The following is a 26702-nucleotide window of genomic DNA, read 5'->3' on the forward strand; positions in this document are numbered from 1 at the left end:
AAAATCTAGTTCTGTTTTCTTTCAGGGCTGCATAATACCTCAAGAATAAATGCCTCCTGCATAGCCTCAACGGTCTTGGCTGTTAAACTTGCAACTTTAATTTAATGTGGTATACAAGTTATTTAAGCAAGGCTCTTTTTATACAGAACATGTTCAGTAATCTTGATTTTGGAAAAATGCAATGGAAAATGAAGGACATATGTGTAAAAAAAAAAGACAAAAACAGTTTAAGTATACTGTATTATGATAGATATACATGATCCCTTTTCTAATTGTGTTGTCTGTTGTGGTGTCTGTCTTCAAGAGTGTGTGGCCAAACATTATAATAGGAAGTTATGTGCATACAGAAAATCAATTATTGAGTGCACCAATTACTAAACCAGAAGAGATTTATCCATCTTTGCATCTTATTTGTGGGTCTAATAATTCAAAATGTAACACAGATTAAACCTGTATGAGAATAAACTTCAAAATATACTACCTAGTAGTGTGCATTGCATGAAGTGATTAGCATCATTTGCTTTTATGTTCAGTGGCAAGCTAGTGAAAATAACAACTAGGAGTGTGTAAACTTTACTACTATTGTCTCATTTCGTATTCTTGCACATGTTAGTCTATACCATAATAGTGGACCACGGAAGTAGAACATTACAATTGCCATCATTCACTACTAAGAAGTAGACATTCATCATCTTGCACTGAATGCCTAAGGGTAGGTACAAAAAGCCTTACTGTCCATTTGAGATACTGTAAACCGTAGAGTCACAGTTCTACAATGAGTAGACTATATGCTGGAGTGTCTCCTGCTTCTGGAAGAATACCTGGTAATGCTCTATTTGACTGAATAATATAAAAGCTAGTTAGACATGGACTCTGGGTTACATTTCATACTGGTTCTGAAATAACTGATTACAAGAATAGCTGTCAAAATTTTAGTTTCCCATAATATTTTTGGTGAGATGATGGTATAATGAGATGAGGTGATGAGATCTATGGTGTAGGCTGATAAGGACATAAAAGAGTACAGGATGAACTGTCATTAATGAAGCAATTTGTTCACCTGAGATGTTGGAAATTGGAAAACCAAAACTCCTGTGAAATTGGACAGCATTGATTGGTGAGATATTACAGTTAAAAAAGGAACATTTCCAGGGGCACCTGACAGAACATCATGCTGTTTTTCCAGAAGACAAAATCAGAACAAGTCATACACAACATTGGGAACACTTGCAGTCATCCAAGCTGTTTATGAATAACAGGAAATAAAACCCCTCTTCTTGTACAATTTCCCTGTGTGTGACTTCCCATGTATGCCACATCAAAGTGCTATTGTAACAGCCTGGAGCTTTCTGTTGAAGACCAGACTTACCGGATTTGTTAACAAAGTCAATGAGATTTTAGGAACACAATAAAACGATGACACTAAAGTTGTAACATTAAAGGCCAATAGATCAGTTGTCAAGTTCTGAGTAAGAATATTAAGTTCAATGTCACTAGCAAAGCCAGTTTCATAGCCAAAACATTGTATACCAGAAGCTGTGCTCAGAAACAAAGTTGCCTATAATTAGAATGGAACAGGCCAAGACTGACAATGTCTAAGGCCAAAATTCTTTCTGAGGATGGGGGTTCTGAGGGTGCAAAGCATGGCTGTCACATTATTGCATGCTAAGCTCTACCCAAAATATTTTAAGTGACTCTACAGCACTCATCAGCAAATGCATTTGAAGTGGAATTATTCACAAATACACACAAAAAAAATATTCATAATAATGGAAGAGTGACTGTCAATCACTAAAGAATTTAATAATATTGGGAAGCAAAGCATGATGAGACCTGGAGAAAATGAAAAAGGTAAAAAATTAGCAGACAGGCAGGGCTGTAAATTTAAATATAGACCAAAGACTTTTAAAATCCATTTATAAGGGAAGGCGCAAAAAGTGACATTTAAAGTATATTATAGTACACTAAATGCACATGAAATACACAAGAAAATGAAAGTGCAGTCACTAAACGCAAATCTTAACAGCCTCAAAAAAAAAAAAAAATCATGTGATTAAATTGTTAATGGCAGCAGTGGGTAAAAATTGCAGATTAGTCATTATGGCAGAATAGTTAATTTGTATTAGAGAAAAAAATGGACCAACTACAGCAGTGCCATCACATATTCTCTAAGAATGTTGTACATTTTCAAATTAAGGGAAGTAAATCAATTCATTCATTTTCTGAACCCCAGAACGGGGTCATGGGGAAGCTGATGTCTATCTCAAGAAACATTGGGTACAAGGCAGGAACAGTTCTTGAGCATGAAGGAAATCCTGTTTTAAAAGCATAGAATCAAGTTTAATCAGTGAGAGATTCAATGCCAGTTTGTGTGTCGTCAATCAGACTAATCATACTATGCTTAAAAACCCATAGTACAATTTCCAGTGTTAAAGTAAATGTTGAGTTAAAAGATATTTACAATTAAAATGTTTATTTAACATTTTCTACTGTGCATGAAACCTGTTTTGATGGAGGGTCATGTTATAAATTTACTATAAAAAGGTTGATACAGGTTAGAGGGACAGATGCAAGCAGAAGGTCCCCTCGGCAGTTTATTACTGCATCTACACATTCACCTTACTGCCCCAAAATTCTCTTTTTCGTTTTCGATCTCATTGGCTCCAGTAGACCCCCATGACCCTGTAGTTAGGGTATAGTGGGTTGGATAATGGATGGATGGATGGATTTTCGATCTCCCCACTTTTCCTGCATCCCTCACACTGCTTGTCACAGTATAGAAAGGGCCACAGTTTAAGATAAATGTAGCTGCAACCTAAACACACGAAGAACAGTTTATTTGTAAAATATGATTCTACTCTATGGTGCTTCAGCTGGCAGGGCATTGCAAAGGCTGGTAAGTGAGTGACATATTGAGAAAGTATTAATTCCTAGTGTATCTCTCATAATACTGAGAAAAGAACAGGATAGGACTCACTGACATCTGGTTTACCTTTTGGCAGAAGAATAGAATATAAAAGTACTATTTTTTTTAAACAAATCATTTTAATATTTCTTTTTTACTTACTTTGAAAATATATTTTATTACTTCTTTGCCTTTCATATGCTTCTGTAGTGTGTTTCTGTCTCTGTTGAAGAATATTTTCGTGTCCTAATCTGCCGGTAAGGATTAAAACAGCAGTTTTCTGTCTGCCGACACAATAAGAACCATGTAGATTCAACTATTCAAAAGCTTTTCACCATCTCCTCAGCCCATGACAGCTCATGCTGATTGCTACACACATTTGCTAGTGTCACCTATTTCGAGAAAGTAAGAGAGAGTCTCGCACACTCTTTTCACCAGGTTAAGTCCCTTCTCACTGGTGAAACAGAATTGAGAAACCGGCCCTGATTCCTTTAAGTAAAGTATAGCATTTATTGTTTGTAAAGGGAAGGGTGTTCTGTATGCTAATTGCTCATTATTTACATTAAAAATAGCTCCAAAACAGATGTAACAAGTTTACAATTAAGTACAAAATGGAAAATGGTTCAGAAATGGCCTATTATAATAGAGCCCTATTATAAAGAGTACCTAAATGTCTATGTCAATTTAATGTTTTCTTGCCCAGAAGGGAAGCTCTGTGAGGTGGGCACAGGTGATAGGGGGCTGCCAAGCATGCATGGGCTTTGAATTGAGAACTGGTCCTCAGGAGTGCTGAAGTACCTGCCAAACAGGGAAGGAGGTGTGAGGAGACAACCTCAATAATTCAGAGGACTTTAATGAGCCCAGAGGTGTTTCCTACAGTGACACCGGAAAAAGTCCTGGGCTGTGGATTAAAAGGAGCTCAGCACCACTACCCAGTTGTTTGTAAAGGTGTGGATTGAGGACAAACAACTAACTAGCAGGAGAAGGAGAGACTAGAAAGGGAGGAAAGTGGGAGGTGAAATATGGAGTAAGGATGTTTTAGTGTGATACTTTACACTAAAACTTTACACTTTACATTCCCTATAAAGACTTGTACAGTCAGACACAGAAGATCAGTAGGCTTATTGTGTTCAATTAATCATTTTTCCGCTTTGTTGTCCTCCCATTCTTCATCCATCCCTTTTTCTTTACTTTGAATTAATAAATGTACCCTTTTAAAATATTTTAGATTCCTTTGAATTTATTCTGAGTTCACTGCCACTACGACAGCTGCGCCCAATTTTACTTTTTGTTTGTAAGGTTTATTTCAAATTACGCATTTTTCTTTCTGTTTACATAACAAACATGTAATGTGCACATTATGCTTTTGTGTTCTTAGTTTTAAGTGGAGTGCCACTTTTTCATTTTTATTAACCTTTACCCAGAAGTACTGTGAAACAATTTGGCTTTGTTTCAGCAAATGTCATTAAAGTTTTTGATGTTTTTGGCTTTTGCTTCAGCAGGAAGAAAATAATGTAATTTTAAAAACTTCTAGAATTAAACCCATTTGAACATGTACAAATATAAAATTATATCATTTGTGAAATGCAAGTCACCTATCGACTACAAGGATGTTATACACATAGTTAAGTGGCCTACTCTATATGCTATTAAATGTTTAAATGAACAGCCTGTCTACTTACTTATATTGCAGATTCTGTAACATACTTTTTAATGCACTTGGAAAACTGGTATTTTTTTTGCAGTGCCTTACTTTCGCCTGGCCTGTTTTGTCAAAACATGTGTATTTCAATGAAACGTCATTGCATGCTCTCATTCACAACATGTTAATGTCATAAATTAAATATCATGTACATTGCATTCACTTACCAACAAAAAGTGCATTCTTCCATTATTTAGCATGCAACTTTAGGGTATGATTTATTTTTTGCTAGCTCTATTAATTCTATAAAATATTTTATTTTCCAAATTATGTTTAAAACTTACAGTAGCACAAAATATTTCCTCTGAAAAATGTAAGGATCTTCCCTATTAAAAGAATTAAGCTAATCTGGGCAAGTACTGTAGTCGGGGTGCCTACTATATAGAGGTGTTTCTAGGATTTGCAGGTATCAGGGTCATAGCCACTCTATGATTGTCGTACGCGAACTTACACATAAAATCAAAGAGCAGCATGTTGTACCCCTAGGTGTTGTGCAGGCATCTTAACGTGTATATCACGACGAAGAGCGTCTGGGAGTGGAGTCCCTCTTTGGGTTGCGCACATGTTCGTTCAGTAATATGGCAATCATTGATTAGATGCTAGCTAGATTGTATATGATGGACAAAAAGATCAGGGGATTACCACTATTGAGGATGTATATTATAGACAAAAAGATCAGTTATTGGCACAATAGATCAGGGGCTTAAACCTTTGAACACCCCAAAAAATTCACTGATTCTGGGCACGCCCTTATACACATTTAATCATTTGCAACTCCACTGGAAGAGAACCCAGAACACACTATAGGGCTTATATTTCTAGACTGCCCTGGAGTGACTGGGAAATGTGCAGCAGCTGAGGACTGCTGTTGTGGAAGGGTGGCCTAGCCTGTCCTGTTTGCCACCATGACCCTCACTTTATTCAACCTGAAAATCCATTACACCTTATTTTCATTTGATCAGTTTTGAGGAAAAATTATACTGTTAGTTTATTACAAAGGGTGATAATTTGGTACGACATTCCTACGTGCAACTGTTGTTTTGTTCATATGAGAAGTCCGTTAAGGTGTTTAGCCTCAAATGAATTCTTACTGTTTAGCAACTTTCAGACTTTGAACATTTCTATTCTTGAATAGTTTTACCAAACTACACAATTAACATGCTGTACCTGGCCAGGTTCAAATATGCAGGCAATCAGTGGCCACCCCTAACAGGAACAGCCGAAAGAAGAAGAAGAAGAAGAAAAGCAGTTGTTCTGTGGTTTATTGATAACTGGCAAATTATTTTTTAATACAAATTAGAATATCAGTAATGCTGCTCTTCACATAATGTTTGCAAGTTTAGGAGCATAGTGTCTGGTGCTGTATTGTTCAGTATTTAACCGCACCTTTGTGACTGACCCTGCTTCCTCATAGAGTACATTTCTAAATCTTGTACCACATTTTTCTATTTTTAATTAACAAGCCTTTTTGTTTCTGATAATATGTCAATGTACACATGTGTATCCTTATTTCAAAAACTGCTAGTATACAATTTAAATTCAAAAGTCTTACGAAATAAGAAAGGAAATTGATTTGTCCTAATATTTAAAAATGAAAAACACAAGATGTGAAAACAAGAATTAGGTTTCGGTATTTTATTATTGCTAGATGGTACTCACAAATCAGTTCAATCCTAATAAAATCTTTAACTCCAAGGTTTTCCAAGAAGACTCCAGATCCCACTGTGGTTTTAAAGTAGAAGGAAATGTGGGCACTTAGCTCTGCTTGGAAGGTCGAGAAGTGAAGATACGTTGTGTCTTTGTTAAATGAAGCTGCATTCCAGAAGTTTCCTGAAAAATCAAACCCATATATAAGCAATATCCTAAAATGTTTAAACAGTATAGAAATCAGCTGATCATAATAAAATATTTTAAATTTGTCTTTGAGTCCCACAAAGTAGTGTACCTTGTTTAACAGACACATTTTGCTGTCTTTAAGCCCTTCTCATTGTGCTTCTATGATATGTGACAATTTTTTAATTAAAAATCCTTTTTGATAGTGTGTTTTGACTTTGTGTTGTCAGTCAGAATAAAATTATGGACAGTGGGCTCCTAATATCCACAAGATACAGTGACTACAGACTTAATGTTGCTTATTCATTTGAAATATGAATTCCTGCAGCATGTGCAATCATGGCCTCTGAGGGCTATATTGTGAATTCAGTAGCACAGCTAATTTGAATAAAGAACACTTCCTTGGAATTTATTTGATGTTATTTGATAAAAGCAACATGTTAGTAAAGCTACAGTAATTAATCATCAGATCCCCTTGAAGTCATGTAATGAGATTTGTTGTAAAATCTACCTGTATATCAAATTTGCTACAAAGCTGAACATTATAGTAAAGCACCTCCCATCAACTCACTTTCCCATAAAAAACAAAATCTGCTTTGCTGTATTTATATTACAAAAATACTCACTCTGCAAAATCTTTAAAGATCTTGATTTTGGTCATTTATATGATAACACGCAGCATTTCTTAAAAATGGTAAAAGGCATTCTTAACTTAGTGGTAAAATCATTCATTACTTCCCTACTAATAATATAATATTGATTGATTATTGATTTTTTATACATTATTTATTGTATAAATCATACATTATAATACTGGAAGGATAAAATACTATACTTACATAATGTGACATAACTGTGATGTATATAATATAACATCTAGCAACACAGCTCTATACTTGCCTGATGAATTCTGAGTATATGACTGGTTACAGTGCAAGGCAAGGCAAACACCAGCATCAGATGGGAATGCCAGTCATTTGCAGGGCACAGTTTAGAGTCACCAGTACATTGAACATGGGTGGCTTTAGATTGTGGGAGAAAAACATACACAGACACTAAGGGAAAGTGCAAACTCCACAGTCAGTGACCTGGTCAGGATTTAAACCTAATCTCCCGGGCAGCAGGACTAATTATTACAGTCCCATGCTGGGAATTATGTTATATTAAATATTATCTATAATAGGAAACATGAATTTGAAAATAAGTAATCCCTTAGGTGTTTTCTTCAGGACATACTATTGCATTTGCTACTTTTCTAATGGATTGCGTTTGGTGATTCTGTTTTACTATTTAAATAAATATAGTATATAAATAAAACAGGGCGGAACAGTGGCGCAGTGGTAGTGCTGCTGCCTCGCAGTTAGGAAACCCGGGTTCACTTCCTGGGTTCTTCCCTGCGTGGAGTTTGCATGTTCTCCCCGTGTCTGCGTGGGTTTCCTCCGGGTGCTCTGGTTTCCTCCCACAGTCCAAAGACATGCAGGTTAGGTGGATTGGCGATTCTAAATTGGCCCTAGTGTGTGCTTGGTGTGTGGGTGTGTTTGTGTTGGCACCCTGCCCGGGATTGGTTTCTGCCTTGTGCCCTGTGTTGGCTGGGATTGGCTCCAGCAGACCCCCGTGACCCTGTGTTTGGATTCAGCGGGTTAGAAAATGGATAGATGGATATAAATAAAACAAACAACCCCTCAGTTTGTATTCCAGTGACAGCAAATTCAAGGCTTAGGGAGCTGGGGATTAAAATGTTAAAAAATGAAGCAAACTATACATCATTCTTGATGATATGAACAATAATTAATAACTACCTAATGGATTTATTCAGGATGATTGTCATGGTCTGTTGTGGGCCTTGACCTGTTATTTTTTTACTCTCTTTGTATGCCGTTTTACTTTAGCCTTGTAAATTTTTTTATAATTACTAATTATTATTATTGGCGAAGGTAGGTGAGTTTAAATACTTGGGATCAACAGTACAGAGTAATGGGGATTGTGGAAGAGAGGTGAAAAAGAGAGTGCAGGCAGGGTGGAATGGGTGGAGAAGAGTGTCAGGAGTAATTTGTGACAGATGGGTATCAGCAAGAGTGAAAGGGAAGGTCTATAGGACACTAGTGAGACCAGCTATGTTATATGGGTTGGAGATGGTGGCACTGACCAGAAAGCAGGAGACAGAGCTGGAGGTAGCAGAGTTAAAAGATGCTAAGATTTGCACTGGGTGTGACGAGGATGGACAGGATTAGAAATGAGTACGTTAGAGGGTCAACTCAAGTTGGACGGTTGAGAGACAAAGTCAGAGAGGCGAGATTGTGTTGGTTTGGACATGTACAGAGGAGACATGCTGGGTATATTGGGAGAAGGATGTTAAGGATAGAGCTGCCAGGTAAGAGGAAAAGAGAAAGGCCTAAGAGAAGGTTTATGGATGTGGTGAGAGAGGACATGCAGGTGGTGAGTGTAACAGAGCAAGATGCAGAGGACAGAAAGATATGGAAGAAGATGATCCACTTTGGCAACACCTAACGGGAGCATCTGAAAGAAGAAGAAAGAAAGATTCTTTTTAATTGAATTATGTTATCCATGTCTTCAGTTAATTACAGAGTTTGTGTGAGACGCATCAGCATGCATTTGCAAAGGAAAAAAGGTTAAAGTTTATTTCCATGCTGAAAAGAATAAATGGTTAAAGACAGCTGTATAGCCTTCATCATCATCATCATCATCATTAGCTGCTTATTTTAGCATTCTATTGACTATTTGGATTTTAAATTTAATTGCGAATTTTTGCCTCTTTTGGTTCCTTTTTACAGTATTAAAATTGTTTTCTTTCTTTGTATTTCTTGGATTATGATTTTGATTTAAGTATTTTGGTTTGTGTGTTAAAATTTTGGAATTTTCTACTTTGATATGAAGAGTATGATAAACTGGATAATATACCAATGTAATTGGGCCAGATGAGGAATTACATAGTTTGTTTCCCCTTGATTAGGTTAATAAGAATACACTATAAAATGTATAATACAGAACAGTCAAGAAAAAAATAAGTAAATATACAGTGCATCCAGAAAATATTCACAGCGCATCACTTTTTCCACCTTTTGTTATTACAGCCTTATTCCAAAATGGATTAAATTCATTTTTTTCCTCAGAATTCTACACACAACACCCCATAATGACAACGTGAAAAACGTTTACTTGAGTTGTTTGCAAATTTATTAAAAATAAAAAAAACTGAGAAATCACATGTACATAAGTATTTATAGCCTTTGCTCAAAACTTTGTCGATGCACCTTTGGCAGCAATTACAGCCTTAAGTCTTTTTGAATATGATGCCACAAGCTTGGCACACCTATCCTTGGCCAGTTTCGCCCATTCCTCTTTGCAGCACCTCTCAAGCTCCATCAGGTTGGATGGGAAGCATCGGTGCACAGCCATTTTAAGGTCTCTCCAGAGATGTTCAAGTCTGGGCTCTGGCTGGACCACTCAAGGACATTCATAGAGTTGTCCTGAAGCCACTCCTTTGATATCTTAGCTGTGTGCTTAGGGTCGTTGTCCTGCTGAAAGATGAATCGTCGCCCCAGTCTGAGGTCAAGAGCGCTCTGGAGCAGGTTTTCATCCAGGATGTCTCTGTATATTGCTGCAGTCATCTTTCCCTTTATCCTGACTAGTCTCCTAGTTCCTGCCGCTGAAAAACATCCCCACAGCATGATGCTGCCACCACCATGCTTCACTGTAGGGATGGTGCCAGGTTTCCTCCAAACGTGACGCCTGGCATTCACACCAAAGAGCTCAATCATTGTCTCATCAGACCAGAGAATTTCTCATGGTCTGAGAGTCCTTCAGGTGCCTTTTGGCAAACTCCAGGCGGGCTGCCATGTGCCTTTTACTAAGGAGTGGCTTCCATCTGGCCACTCTACCATACAGGCCTGATTGGTGGATTGCTGCAGAGATGGTTGTCCTTCTGGAAGGTTCTCCTCTCTCCACAGAGGACCTCTGGAGCTCTGACAGAGTTTACCATCAGGTTCTTGGTCACCTCCCTGACTAAGGCTCTTCTCCCCCGATCGCTCAGTTTAGATGGCCGGCCAGATCTAGGAAGAGTCCTGGTGGTTTCGAACTTCTTCTACTTACGGATGATGGAGGCCACTGTGCTCACTGGGACCTTCAAAGCAGCAGAAATTTTTCTGTAACCTTCCCCAGATATGTGCCTTGAGACAATCCTGTCTCGGAGGTCTACAGACAATTCCTCTGACATGAACTGTCAACTGTGGGACCTTATATAGACAGGTGTGTGCCTTTCCAAATCATATCCAGTCAACTGAATTTACCACAGGTGGACTCCAATTAAGCTGCAGAAACATCTCAAGGATGATCAGGGGAAACAGGATGCACCTGAGCTCAATTTCGAGCTTCATGGCAAAGGCTGTGAATACTTATGTACATGTGCTTTTTCAATTTTTTTATTTTTAATAAATTTGCAAAAATCTCAAGTAAACTTTTTTCACGTTGTCATTATGGGGTGTTGTGTGTAGAATTCTGAGGAAAAAAATGAATTTAATCCATTCTGGAATAAGGCTGTAACATAACAAAATGTGGAAAAAGTGATGTGAATACTTTCCGGATGCACTGTAATTAATATCAAATTCAGATTCAGCTTCAATACTAACCCCAACCCATCTCAAGAGCTATGAGATCTGGTAATCTGGTCACCAAAAAATGTTGAAACATCTATAGGGTTAACAGAGATCCAGCATGCTTACCTAAGACCAAGTTAAACTAATTATTGTAAATTCAAAAGAAGATTTGGACAATTTCTCATATGGATTTTTTTTTTATTTAAGCAGAATCAGATGTTATTTTCCTTCTGTGTTGTGGGTATGTTTGTCTATTTGTTTTGGTCCTTTTTGTCTTTCTATTCTTGTTCCCTTAGTCTAACCTTTGTTATTTAGGGATCATTGGTGTCTTCCTGTACTGGCAAATTTGTTGAACTGGCAAGCCACAAGGGTAAGCACCACATACAAGAAAATAAAGAAACTGGAGAGGACCAAAACCAGGAATTCAGATCAATAAAGTAACCTAGCCCAAAAGTAACTAGCCAAGAAGCCATTAACCAAAAAAAAAATCTTAAAGAAGAGCACATGCAAAAAGGTTTAGAATGTATCCATAATCATGGATAAATATCTCCATATGTTGTTGGCTTAAATAGTGTTGCATCAATGACGTCATGTGCCACAGCCTCTATAAGAATAGCTATAGCGATGGACTCTATTATCATAGCAACTGTTGTCGAAAATGGCAGTGCCCACAAAAATGAAAATGGCGATGAGATGGTAAACATATAACGACCTTAAAATTAAATAACAAATCCAAAATCAAAACAGAAAAATAAGGTGAAAGTGAAATTAAAGTGAACATAACTCCAACTCTCAGAAACAAACATAACAGAGCTAAAAAAAAAAGTATGTTTCTTAGGAAAGAAATTAAGAAAACCGAACACATTTATGACAATTTCCATGCCAAACATTGGCTTCCTAACTCATGTGCATTGTCACTGGCAAATGTAAGAGAGGTCTACAGTTCCGCAGCTGTTACCATATGGATTTTGAGAACTTATGGACCTGCTTATATGTTTCACTCTTAGAGTGAATGTTGCTGAATGACTACTAAAGCTTTAGTAAAGCTTTAAAGGCACTAAGCTCTTTCTAAAAAAATATCTCCCTGACCATGGAATTATGAACATGACAGTCATTAAAATAGCATTGTAACCCTTTTCAACCCCATGTACATTGACAACTTTCTATATTATGTCTTGACATATTTAATCTGCTTAACAATAACTGCTAAACATTATTTTATCTTTGTATTCTAAAAGTAGAAACACTTTTGCCAACCTGTCAACAACTAATTACAATGCTTGTGTGCTAAGCTAGCACAATAGACTGAGAATTTTTCAGTTGCAGTAGGCACAATAGGACTAAGGTCTGTGCAAACCCAGTGCATTAAGGGAAAGCAAAGGTTAATAGGTGTAGGAAGACAAATTACACAGTGGGTTCATTTGTCACATTTGAAAATTGAAGCAACACTAAAGACATTTTGAAATTGCTGAGAAAAGTCTGTATTATCTTGGGGCTGTACTTTAAATTTCAGACCAAGACTGACTCATGAAAGCTTAAGTTTGCCTGCTTGAATCCACTGTTCTAATGCATATAGTCAGCCTATTAAATAAAATTTATAGATTAACTTTCGGTCTTTCAGAGCATTTTTATATTTACAGTAAAATGTACATCATGTCCCTACAACGGACCAGTGCCCTGTCCAGGGATTATTCTTGCATTCCACCCTGTGCTTACTGGGCTAGGCTCTAGACCCCCAGTTATCCTGCTTAGGATTAAGCAGGCTTTGGCAATGGTACAGTGTTTTTGTATTTTTTTTAAGAGAGGAAAAATCAGACTCATAATTGACTACTGTCATACCATTATGTTAAATATAACAATGCTGATAGTAAATTGGTTTAATTTATTATTAGTACTGTAATTAAAATCAGGTAATATTATAGGTCTAATAAATTCAGTAATACAAATAATTCACATGTGCTCACAGAGTTTTTCACGCAATGCTGAACACCTGTGAGGCAACTGATACATTGTGAAGCCAGCTGTCTCAGAAATTTCAATTCTTGCTGAATATTTCTTAGTAAACCCCGATTAACAGATATACATTCACAGATGCAAGGGCAGAATAGCGTTGTGAAAGGATTTTCATACATTAAAGCAAGGAAGCTGTCTTCTCCTTTTCGGTAATACCATATTGTGATGTGAACTATACATGGAATCTACTATTTCTTTATATGATAAAATTGCTTTATGACATCTGCAATTACATATGTTTCATTAATTATCATTTTTTTCATTAATTATCAGCCAACTAGACATAATTCATTGGCCAAAACAATTGTGTATTTAGTGAAACAAGTTGTTCTTCCACTTACTGTCTCCATGGCACTTTAAAGGACCAACTCTATAAACTGCTTCTGAATTGGTTCGGTTTGTGTCTCCAATTATAATTTGATTTACAGGCAGGTGATCCTTGTAAGACAGAAGACCAGTGTCATTAACCCTGCAAACAGAGCAGAATCATTTGCTAAGACCTAGAAGAGACAGTGTGATTTTGTTAACTTTGTAGGTTCTGTAGGTACTGAAAAACTGAACACTGATACATTTTGAAAGATGACTTACATTAATTTGGCCTACCTAGTCGAGATGTTTTCCCTGACTTCCTTAAGTAACTGATGTTTTTCTGCCCTAAATCAACCCTATAATTATGTTCAAGGTTTTTGTTACTTTGGTTTGGTGCCATGATGCACAACTGAAATGCCTTTTTAATCGACTACAAAAAAGAACAAATTAGACAATGGCAAACATTTATATACTTTGGAATCAGATTCAGAATTCTGTTACTTAAAGCCTTTGCAAAATGGTAATCCAGACTACGATTTAATAAAAACCTTTGGTAGAAAAGTGATTCCAGAAGACCCAGAAGAAACAAAGACTTAAATATTATGACTCTAATTTTCTTTTTTAATTTGAAAATAACTGTTAATTTTGTATTTTTTTCTTTTACATGCACTTTTTAATATAGCCTCACTCTAACTAGCTCCTCTTCATGATGGTCATTACATTTGATTATTCATGACTTGTACATGCTTATTAAGTATAGATCCCAAAGTATTTCCAAATAAATTAAGTTTAAGTTTGGAATCCTGATCAGTCAAAATTCAGTGTGCACTATTAGCTGAATATTACCATTGCTCTTTGTCTGCGTCACAGTTGCAGAAGTAATTCATATCAATGCAGTTTTCATCAAGGCCACATGCGCATTGCAACACTCCTGGTAATGAACCACTCCAGTAGGTCTGTCTCTCTCCAGTCCTGCCTATCCACCATGAAAAGGGCGTCCCATCTGGAAGACAGCAGGGGGAGTAGTTAGTGCAACAAGTGGCCTTTCACCTGTACACACCAATAATAGTACAGGAAGCTGAAAACAAAAAGATACACCCAGTTATTTAATTGATCCACGAAAGAGAGATTAGTCACAACACTAACGTCTGTAAACAGACTAGTACATTTTTATTACAGAGTTGTTACTTATTTAATTAAATTGTTTAGAATCATGACTTTCCTATCAAGACTGTTTTAGACTTTGTGGTCTAAATAGATTTAAGGTACTGAATGGTGGAAATTATTTAAAGGAAAATTGCAAAAGGATAGTCAAATGTAGCAGAAAGATCATACATTGAAACGGAAAAGGCCAAAATGAACTTGCAACCTGAGCAGGGCATTTATTTATGTAATAAATTTCAGACAATCATTAAAGATGGATCTCAACTTTAAATACAATGGATACTGTAACATCACATGCAGTGATGTAATATTATATAACTTATACGTGCATCTCAATGACATGTGCCATCTTCACTTCCAAAGTTAATGATGTCAACATTTAAGAAATCATAATTCATAACACAAGAGAGTGGAAAATAAGCCAAAAATATAAAACAATAAAATTTCTTTATGAAATCTGAAATCTTCTTCATAAAAATGGTTTTGCTTTTCTCATCTTATTAGGAACCCAGGAATGAGCTGAAGAATTTACTACAGGCTAAGCAAGCACCACCGGGCACAGGAACCAGGCCATAGAGGAATGCCAGCCTACCAAACTGAAACAAAAGACAAAGTGTATGTACAAAGGCTGGAGACAAAGCACAAAGTATAGAAGTTAGCTTTGAGAGTACTGAGAGATGATAATGTTCATCTTTCCTTTGAAACTGGATTATTATTGTCTTACATCAAGAGTTTTGTTTTTTTTAGATAGTATAATGTAGTCACTGAACAAGGCTGCAAGTGCAGTTCTTTACTCTATCTTACTCTAAACAAGTCAGTTAACCTACCTGTACTTCGATTATAAAGTTATTTGTAAACATTTGTACTGTATTCGGAACTAGTAAGTTGCCTTTGCTGAAAGTATTAGTCAAATGTGGAATAACAATGTCTTGTTAATGTTCTGTAAATTAGTATGTATCTGAAGACTGTGTAAATTAGTATGTACCCGAGTATCTGAGTTATAACCAAGTCAGAACATTGCTAGATAGAGACGTTCTTGGCTTTGTCACACACGTTACCATTGTTAAGACAACAGAAAAAATTCATGAGTTCATCAGAGATAAACGACCAATGACAGCCTGTCCAAATAGCAGGGCATTACTTTTTACACAAATTAATTCCATGCAATGTGTCTCTCAAACGTGAAGAATGGTCCCAAAAATATATTATTGAGCATAGGGATTTTGTAGAGAAATAAACAAAGGTACATTGGTTAGATGTAGTGATTTCCTACAGAAATCTTATTTGATCAAACAATTAATGTTTTCAGTACTTTGGGTATCACTCTCATATAAATGTTAATTGGATAATTTACTACTGATTTTATGAAACATCACTGAGTGTGTTGGGCAGGCCCATCTATTTCCTCTAAACCATTATGTGGCAACAAGAGAAGGCATTCTCCTAGAAAAAATCTACTGGGAATCTACTTCCTACTAACAAGGACCCAAGTTCATTCCTGAACGTGTGGACTTTTAAAATAATAAGAGCATATTATGACATGGTGGTCCTATGGCCTAGAAAGGTTATCCTTGACCATTAATGTGAATTTCCCATTGGGATTAATAAAGTATCTATCTATCTATCTATCTATCTATCTATCTATCTATCTATCTATCTATCTATCTATCTATCTATCTATCTATCTATCTATCTATCTATCTATCTATCTATCTATCTATCTATCTAAAGTGTTTCCAGGGAGAGAGTCATATTTGAAGTTTGAAGTAGCCAAAATATGCTAGAGCTAGCTGATCATAGAAATGGAAAAAAGAGGACAGCAGCTCTGAAGCAGAAAAGTGAGGAAGGTTACACCTTGGAACATGAAAGAGGAAAAGTTGAGTTGATTAGAAAAGCACCTGGGATATGAGGAATTAAATCTGGGAGAACGAAAGGAAATAAAACAGGACAGATACTGGACTCCATGCACCAGTTTGGGTAGGTCCATACAAAGCAGATTAGGATTGGTTTTGTTTGTTTTCAGTTATTGCCCAAATTTCCCTTATTCTGTTTTGCCTAATAAAATGCACAAAGCTTCAAAAAGTAATTTAGTCATTTTCTAGTTCATAGATTTAACACATGTGTAATATACAAAATCTTGGAAAGGCAGTATTTAAAGGCATATGTTTGAAAACTGTTCTAATTATTTGATTTGTTTTTTTCAACTGTTCTTAAGAGCCTAATCATGCACAGCTTCTTACTAGCATGTATGTGCTAATTTGCAAACTGAACACATAAAAGTTAAAAAATGTGAGACTGTATCAGAAAACAGCTGTCTTTCACTCAAAGTGCGATCTAGGACTCACAAGCACAATATTAAAAGATGTGTGCTGCCAGCGTCAGTTAAGATGCTTTTTGCATCGTAGATTGTACCGTTAGCTGTTAGTTATGCAGAGTTTCTGATATGGGAAAAGTGGATGAATGTATGGGTAATATAAGACAAATCACACAGTTTAAGTAACAGACTCAATTCCAAAGAACAACAAACATATTGCACAGAAAAGTTGACATTAATGATTTTTCATAAAAGGTCATATATTTTTAAATTGTATAATAACAGTTAAAGTGTCAGTGACCAGAATCTGTTAGATAGGCACCCACACACCAGGTTAAATGGGTAATGAAAACCAATTAGGGGAAATATGTATGAGATTAAATATGTTGGTTTGTATATAATAATATTCTATTTTATCAGATTGCTGAAGTTGGTTTATTTGAAATATTTCCATTATTTTTCTGCAGAAATGTAATTGTAATTATAAAAATACTTGTGCGCATTTGAGTTTTCATGGTTACTTTAAAAAAAAAGTAATGAGAAAATAATTTTAAGTAGCTAGCCTTTGATATTCAAATGGATATAGATATTTGCATTTTCTGCCTTATATTTGTATTATTCATTAAAACTGAATATATTTCCATATGTACATTTTAGCCTGATTCTGGTCAATTTAAGAGTAATTTAAGGGTATTGTGACATATTGCCTTCTATTTGCTGGACTTTGGGTATCAAGGAAAAGAAGATTGTTTACTTGTGGGCTCAGACGAGGACAATATTGTCCTTGTGTAGGATGTACAACCTCGTTGGATGATGTGTAACCTGGAGGAAGATATAAAGAGGAGATCTGGGGGTCTTGCAAGGGTCATGGGTGATATGAGTCTTTAGACAGTGATAGTGAGAGAGAGAAAGAGAGAGAGAGAGAGAGAGAGAGAGATTAAGTCAGGAAGAGGCAAAAGTATGAGAAGAAGCAGGTTCACAGCTGGACAGGAAGACAGACTGAAGTAGGTGAGAGCAGTCATGTTGAGATTGGTTATCATATTTTTGAAGGTGTGCTGTAGATTCCACGTGAAGGACTAGTGGTAGGGCAATGTTTGTCTCAAGAAGGCTGAATAATTAATGTGTGACAACATTTGGCATTTTGTCGCAATACTTCAAAAAATTGTCAGAGAAAAGATCCATCCTCTTTCCACATTTTATAACCCTCCTAACTGTGCTTTATCTGTGTTTTTTAAATTGCCTGCGGTTTGAGTTTTTATGAAGTCATTAGTGCATATGCTGCCATTTGGGATCTTCCAAAGAAAAAAAATAGCTGTGAGTCTCAGCGGCTCCTGATTTGAACAACAATAAAGAATTGGACAACAGAGGAAGTTACTTTTCTTATATTCTTTTCATGTTTGTTTTCTGCTTTCTGTTTATTTGTGTCTAATGACATTTGAATCCTGATTATGCATCTCTGGGGTATTTCACATATAAAAACTTGAAACAAATAACATTAAAAGTTAGAGTTCCTTGTAGAATACGCCAGCTGCAAAGATCAGAAAAGTCTGCGTCAACTCTATTGGGATGAAACCACTTTTTGAAGTTAATAAAAACAGTCTTAGGTTACCTTCAAAATGGACACCCATACCTCAGTGATTTGTTACCTCGTGCATTGAGTAATCGAGACCTCCAGCATCGATAGATGATTTCTTGTTCACAGTGCTCCGCTCTGGCCACCAGGGCCTGTAGCTGCTCTTGAGTCAAACTGTAGCTGAACTGCATGGAATATGGATTTTCTAGACTTGAGCCCTGAACCCAAGTCATCTCTGTGTTATTGTGGTTCAGTACGGTCCATACTTTGTCTTCTGTAAATTAAACAGTAAAAAGAAATTAGAAAGAAAAAAAAAGACACACAAAATCATTAAAATAAAGAAATATTTAAGTGGTCCACCACCAAATGTCAGGGTTCACATAAATTTGCAATATGCACACTGAGGTAATTTGGAGATGCCAACTGACCCGATGGAATGGCAGTTATGTGTGTGAGTACTGTAAGTTTGTTCTCATTAAAACAAAAGATAATCCAAACTCTACAGACAGGACATTACTAGTAGAGTTGGCCAGCCAAATTCTTTCAAAAAAGACTGGGACAAAAACAATATCAGATGAACAAGGATGAGTGATTTGAGAGAACAGATTAACATACAGATAAACATACTCCTTGCATAAGTTCTCTGCTTCTGTCTCGCTCTATGTTTTCACACTTTTACTCTGATACATTCATATATACATATATTCAATACCAACAGGAAAAAATGAATAATACTCACACCTCATTCACAATTAGCATAAAGCCAGAGCCATTTCATCTAAAAATTGTTTTAGTGGACAATACCCTAACCAAGTTCACCAATATCTACAGAAAAAGTATTTTAATAAAAAACACTCCTAACCCATACACTGTGCTCCTCAGTATCATAGAATAAGTTGCCTAATGTTTTAAAAATATTTCTACTGGAAAGTCACAGTAATATTATGGACAGAAACCCATTAGCAAGGACTGCAAATATAGTTTACAATATCAACAAGTTGAAAATTCAGCTGCCTCAAGTGTTGGGAGAGGCTTGTAATATTTGTTCTATTTTTGGTCTGAACCCACATTCATTTCTGTTTAATTAAAATCTCTACTTTATCTACATCTGGCGAATGATAGGGAAGCTACATCCAGTCACAGTATAAGACATAGGGTATATTTAGTGTCCCTCTAAAATAAGATTGAATCTGTGGTAACATTGTTGATGAGAGTGAAAATAGATGCCAAGAACAATTCTCTGTATTGGATTAAATGGGGTATGAAATTGCTAACTTGGTTTGCTAGTGTATAGAACTGTAAGCATTATCACAGCTATATATGGAATCATAAGACTGCTTTAATTAAGAAAGCTTCATCAGAACAAATTCTCATTCTTGGGAATAAAAATAAGTTGATTTCTAGGCAATAAGTGATAAAATTAATAAATTCACAATATACACTCATGACTTCAAAACTGACTACAGGATTTTCAACAAATAACGAGACAAGCATGGATTATTATTATTTTTTCAACCATTACTTGCAATACAATTATATGGTTTTGTGTAGTTTTGGTCATTAGATCCTCTCATGTTATTTACAAACTAGAAAAAGTACACATCCGTAAAGAAATGCAGCCATCAACCAAATAAAATGGATAAAATTAAAAAATGTAACACATCTGCTTGAAGGTTTATATGTTCCCAGATACCTACCTTGGAAACTGCAAAAATACAATCTACCAGTATAAGAAAGAGATTGAGTTGACACTCTTGAAAGAGTAATGGGAAACAAAATGCTTATCACTTGGTAAATATCAGTCCCCTCAGAATAATACATGACAAAACTGAGGCCAGAAAAAAGAGACATTGTTATCATGGAAAAAACAATGGCAAAAGGATTATGGTTAAGGTATCATTCCCCACATACTACTTTTTTAATGTGTACTGAGAGAAAAAAAATAGCAAAAGATTCAGTCTTAATATTTTTGTTAAGTCATATGTTGAACAAATCAACACAAATTTGCTATTGTATCCACAAGAATTATTAAGAGAAACATGCAAGCCCATCTGGCCATCCAAGTAACTAAAGTTAGGTTCATTCCTGTTAATACAGCATACAAACAAATCTATATGAGGAAATCAATGTTAAAAGAAAGAAAGAAAGAAAGAAAGAAAGAAAGAAAGAAAGAAAGAAAGAAAGAAAGAAAGAAAGAAAGAAAGACAATAAAGTGGCTGACTTGTTGTGGGAGGTTTGAGGGCCTAAAAATGGACTGGGAATGAAAAACATGATAGATACACATAAAGAGAGCCACAGTCTACATAGGATCAATGAACATAGAACTTGTAGGATGGGGCAGAGATACAAGCAATTATGTCAAAAAGCTTTTTGAGAGTTTAATTATATGTGTGTGCAGAGATTGTAAAAGTGGTCATTACTGTCAGAACATCTACAAATATAATGTACAGCCTATCATACTCCATTGAAACAATGACAATGGCACGGTTTCAACAAGGGCACCTAAAGCAGAGAGACAGTCACTGTGCTGCCTCTGGAGTGTTCCTTGAGACAACTTAAACATAATATTGTAAGGTTTTCTGGTTTCATGCCTTTTTAAAGATGAGGAATAAACTGTCTATTAAGGAAAAGAAGTCAACTTCTTTCAACTTACTGTGTCAAGAAATGTGTTAGCAACAACACCACATCTGTAACCAGTACCAACTCCATTCCGAGTATAGTAATCTAATATTAAAGTTCTGTTAAGTCGTTTATATTTTTACCTTGTGAGCACCTTGTCCTTAAAGATAAATGAGGAAATAAAAATATAAAATCAAAGTGAGAAGACACAGACAGTATTTGTCAGGATTGAGTTCTTCAGCTGCAGGTTTGTTTGCTTAACATGTGATTCCATTTCTAGCCGACATTTCTGCAGACATATAGAAGTTCCAGCAAAGCAGCAGCAGGCTAGAAGGCAGCTATGTGCGAGACTTAGATACTATAACATATAGTCAAATGCTTAAAAAAATAAAGAGCAGCCAAAACTTTATACATTCTGAATCTGGGCATCCACACTCTGAAATCCAATTAATTATTTAAAATATTTAAAATCTATTTAAAACTTTGTTTGGAATGGGAGCGCAAAAAACAGAAAATTACATTCTGCCACTTTACCATTCTGTGTTAGCTGCATTATGATTTCCTGAAATTTTAAAGCTTAGACAAATTTCATACTAAAGGTTTTCATTTCCAGGCTTTAAAATGAGGCCATGCTATCTGTGTTGGCCAATCTGTAATATCCAAACAAGCAATATGGTGGTGACAGCCCTACTAAGCCTTTGCATTCAATTCTGATTGTCTACATTTTCTCTGCCTTTCTTTATGCTGAAATATACAAGCTCATTTGCTGAGTACAGTACATATGAATTTGCTAACTGCTTACACCCAGGCAATGTTCTAAATAGGATAATAGTTTAGCTTTATTTGATATTTTCCCAGGTGACCTGAAATTCTCCTATTTTAATATTTTACAGTATATTTCACTTATAGTACTTCCTACTGCTATGGCAGTATATGATGAGGGAATTCAAAATATAAACACTGAACTCTATTTATTGTTAAGTAATTAAAAAGTTTTTAAACTTTATTTATCTTGTCCCTTTCTTAATTGTTATTCTAAATACCAAAACTCACTAGCAAAATATAAAAAAAGAGTCTTTTCCTGTTTTTTTTTTTTCCTGTTGGGGAGCAATAAAGTGCTATCTATCCATCTATTTAGGCAGTTTACAAGGAGCCTGCCAGCCCATTTACCACATTATTATGTGAAAAGCACAGTCCTCTGAGGAATTCCTTATAAAAAATGTATGTCGGAATCTGTTTTTCTTTTTTTCGTTAAAGGGCCACAGGAGTCTATAATTGCTACACACCAAACATTCTTGGACGGGATGCCCGTCTTTTGCAGTAGAAAGTATACACATATGTAAACCCATGTGTACTGGGCCAATTCAGAGTTCATATAACCTGTGGGACAAAACTTGAATACCTGGAGAAAACATACAAGGAGAATATGCAGGGTAACACAGACAGTGACATCCCAGGGTCTGTGAGCATTTAAAAACATCAAGGTGATATTCACAACCATAGGAACAGTTTTGCTGTCATAACCATTTACAAAAAAAAAGGTCCTTGTGCTTTTGGTAATTCATTCCGCCAACTTTATCTCAATGCAGAAATTATTTGGAACAGTAACTAAAATATGGCTCATAATGAACTGTTGAATTCACCATTTGTTCCACGTTTTATTATGCAATCTAAGACTTTGTTACATTATTAAAATAAACTTAGTCAGCAGTTTATTTTGTTCTGTTTCCATCATAGGTTATGAGTATTTACGGCATATTGTGGTACATATTGTGGTCTCCAACTCTGGCCCTGGAGTGCTGCTGTGGTTGCAGATTTTCATTCTAACCATTTTCTTAATTAGTGAGTAGTCTTTCTACTAATTAACTGCTTTTCCATAATTTTAATTGACTTGCTATTTAAGACCACTTATTTATTTTTTCCTTAATTAGCAGTCAACCAATAATGAGATACAAAATGAATAAACACTTGACCAGTAACCTGTCATACAATATCTAAAATAAAGAAAGCTGAAGGGCTCAGTAATGTTTTTTCTGCTCAGGTCCACAACATAGGTTGGTGCTGTTCTTAGAAAAACACTTCTGGAAATGTCTACCGTGGCAGATTGAGAGTATCAACAAGCCATGAAATTAAATAACAAATTTAATTAACAACAAAATTTAATTCACTTTCCAATTAAGAAACTTGTTGGAATCTGAGGCCCTGACTTAGCTGGTCTTCTCTGTTAGCTCACTTTACATCTTGATTCTGTTTGGGTACCATTTTAGGAAAAAAAATTAAGCAATTCAGGTGAATGAATCTTAACCAGTGAGTCAATTACAATAAAAGGAAAATAAGTTAATTAGCACCAAAAACTGGTCATTAATTAAAAAAAAGGTTAGAATGGAAACCTACAACCACAGTAGAGCTCCAGCACTAGAGTTGGAGACCCCTACTGTACTAGATTGTATTAGTCATTTATCTAGATTTTTTTTTACCTTATTGTAGAGTGGAGTATTAACATAACAGAGAAAGAAATTCCATTTGAAATGACCTGAAACGTTTTTAAACCCTGAAGGGGGTGACAGTCTATAGCAGAGAGAGAATAATGCTCTACTTTGTTTCAATAAGATGTTTTTCCTGTTTACTTTCTTCTCCAACTCAAAAGAAGATAATGGAAATGTGATACCAAACATTTATCCTTGAAGAGTTGCTTTATAAACAGTTCACTTATTTTCATAATGTAGGCTGTTGAATGTGCTCTGTTTTTCTCCCACCTCCTAAAATCATGAATAATTGGATTGCTAATGCTAAATTAGCAATACATGTCTGAGTTTAGGTGTGTGTGTTTGAATCCGCCCTGCGACAATCTGGTTCCTCATTTCTGGTTAACATCTGCCTTGCACTCAATGCTTCTGGGATAGGTTCAACTCTCTGTATCCTATATTGAAATAAACTGGTTTACAAAATGGATGTATGGACATTTATGGTTTACGTCAGAAACCAAGGACTGGCATTAATATGTTTAATATCCATGTATACTTGCCTATATATACTACTAGCCATCCCCCATGGCTCCACCCACGTAGTAGTGAAACAAGACAGTGAGGAGGGCCCTGTCCGGCCCCCTACTCCTGACATCACACTTCCTCCTCCCCTCGGTCCACAGTCTCTGCCTCGGATTAGCGCGAATATATCGCTCCTGCAAGCGAACTATGATTCTTAGCGAAATCAACTGGAATGTTCAAACAAATTATAGAAAGATAACGATCTAAATCTGTTAAGTAGTTCTCTCGTTCACTAGCTAAGTGGAGGTAAGGTATGCGCCCCGAGGCTGGTGCATGAGTGAGGAGATCCCCGTCCCCCTCCCCTCGGCCCACTGCATGTCTCTTGGATTCATGCAAATAAATCGGTACCGCAAGCGAACTATGATACATAGCACAATGAGAGAATTCGCAAAATCAACCAGAATGTTCAAGCAAATTATAGAAAAAAACCCAATCTAAATCCGTTAAGTAGTTCTCTCGTGAAAAGCGGAAAGATATATGGACAGATAGGCAGATAGAGAGATGTATAGTTGCTTTTCCTTGCCAGGAGAACAATCTGTAATCAGAATAAGCCTGGAATTAAGACATCCAGTCTGTTACAGAAAACATTCATGCATACTCACACAATTTTGACTCACCAATGAGAATGTGCAAATTCAACAAACAAGAAAAGAAACCGGTAATAAACCCAAGTCCATGTTTTATATTGCAGCAATATGACTTACTGCAGCATATGCTTCAGGTCTTCTACAATGAACTTAGCATTTTTTGAATGAAATAGCATTTTTTCTCCAGTATATTATTCTATAGAATATTCTGCTTCTGAATATTAATCTATCTTGTACTTCAGTCACATTATTTGCCTTGTAAAGTCCATTATGATAGGGCATACTTTAAGATGTCATATTAAAATTTCATTCCTTGACTGATGGGAAACAACATTGATTTTTGAGTATGCCACAAGTAAAAATGCACATTTATATCATTAGCATTGATTTTCTTTAGCTAGCAGTGTAAAACTCTACACTAAAGTCGTTGTCAATCAAGTGGTCCTGATATTTTCTAAATCCCAACAAGCCTAAAGTCATGCAGAATATTTAGCATGTGGTCTTGCAATGTGTACAGAGGTATCACAGGATCTGGGGAGTGCATTCAAATCTACACAGAATATCTTACAGGCAGTGGGACAGACACCAAATGGACTTTAAGACACCATCGTTTATTTTTGATATACTCTTTTTAAATTATCTTACAAAGTTACTATTGAAGCCAGAAACCTCTGTTTATGTATTTTGACGAGGGGAAATGGATTGATTGTTAGTCATATAAGCCTACAAAATGAAGTCTGGGAAAAATTATCAGCAAGCTGGATAATGCCTCAGATACAGTATTCATACAAACATGCTGATTCAAAGCAAATGTTTGTGTTATTAATATAAATAATGTTTTCACATATGTAATGGATATAAATGAAGGAGAATACCCAAAAGTAAATGGCAGTCTCCTTTGCTGTGTTTAGCAATCATGTTTTTTTATTTTTAATGAGAAGTGGAGTTAGCCCTTCAGATATTTATTTTATGTTCAAGTTGTGCAAACTACCTGACATTTGCTAGATGGTAGTACTAAGGTAAGCTCACTGAATGGGGTTATGTGAAATAATCCCTAATGCTTTTGACTTTTTCAAATACTGATGCCAGGAGAAGGAGTATGTGAAGAAGTAGTTTTCTAATTTGATGTGGCTACAACAACAGAGCACCGCTCCTGAAATATTCATCTTTTTCAATCCATCAACGCCATCTAAATATGCTGTAGTGGTTGCAGTTCTACTATGTAAACCTTCTACTTTTAGTCAGATTACATTTGTATCCTCTGGCAAGTCAAGTGAGTGGAGCTTGCTATTAAAATAAAAGGTGATCAATCCATTCATCCATACTTACCACTAAATCCATTTCTATCTCAACAGTATCAGGCACAAAGCAGGAACCAAACATAGATAAATCTTTGAACTTTTGTCAAGTGTTAGCAAGAGGGGCACATGAAGAAATTTTATTTGTTGTAAGATATGGTTAGGAGCAACACAGTACCCCTCCTGCAATACCCATTTTTGGAGTGTGGCAGCTCCATTTAAACATGTAGTTTTACCACCTCAACCTTCAGCTTCACAGACTAAGCTTTTGGTTTAACATAAATTAAAGTAATATATCTTGAACTGAAAGATGGATGCAAATTGATTATAAACATTATACTTCCATTTATCCATATATATTTTTGAACCCACTAATTCCTGTACATGGACACAGGGGGCCAAAGCCTGTCTCATTAATAACATTTGATGCTAGTCAAGAACCTGCTTTGAAAGGGGTGCCCGTCCATCACATGGTATCCCAAATAAATGCAATATTACAACTATAATCCACTACAGTACACTTTATCCTTACCTGTCATATCACAATAAACCAAGGTGGGTCCCAGTGGTCCACTTCCGTCTGAATCAATTAAAAAGTGACCTGATGTGGTCTCTGAATGGCTATAGGCTTCACAGGATGGCTCATAAACAGCTATGGGTAAAAAAGAAAAGAAAATAGTGAAGGTTCAATAGGGAAAAAGCATCCAATTAAATCGAGAATGTTT

General features: G+C 35.9%; 1 protein-coding gene across 1 annotated transcript in view; it reads right to left on the reverse strand.

Moving 5' to 3' along the window:
- The window catches only part of LOC114655924 (contactin-associated protein-like 5), a 557429-nt gene that overhangs the window by 94369 nt on the left and 436358 nt on the right, over positions 1-26702 (reverse strand). The window contains exons 12-16 of the mRNA XM_028807237.2: positions 26510-26629; positions 18500-18700; positions 14222-14378; positions 13408-13535; positions 6267-6437 (exon numbers count right to left, since the gene is read on the reverse strand). Of these exons, the coding sequence (XP_028663070.2) occupies positions 6267-6437; positions 13408-13535; positions 14222-14378; positions 18500-18700; positions 26510-26629 (777 nt within the window). The remainder of the gene's footprint in view (positions 1-6266; positions 6438-13407; positions 13536-14221; positions 14379-18499; positions 18701-26509; positions 26630-26702) is intronic.

This window comes from Erpetoichthys calabaricus, chromosome 8 (genome assembly GCF_900747795.2).
Source record: "Erpetoichthys calabaricus chromosome 8, fErpCal1.3, whole genome shotgun sequence".
NCBI classification, from domain to species: Eukaryota; Metazoa; Chordata; class Cladistia; order Polypteriformes; family Polypteridae; genus Erpetoichthys; species Erpetoichthys calabaricus.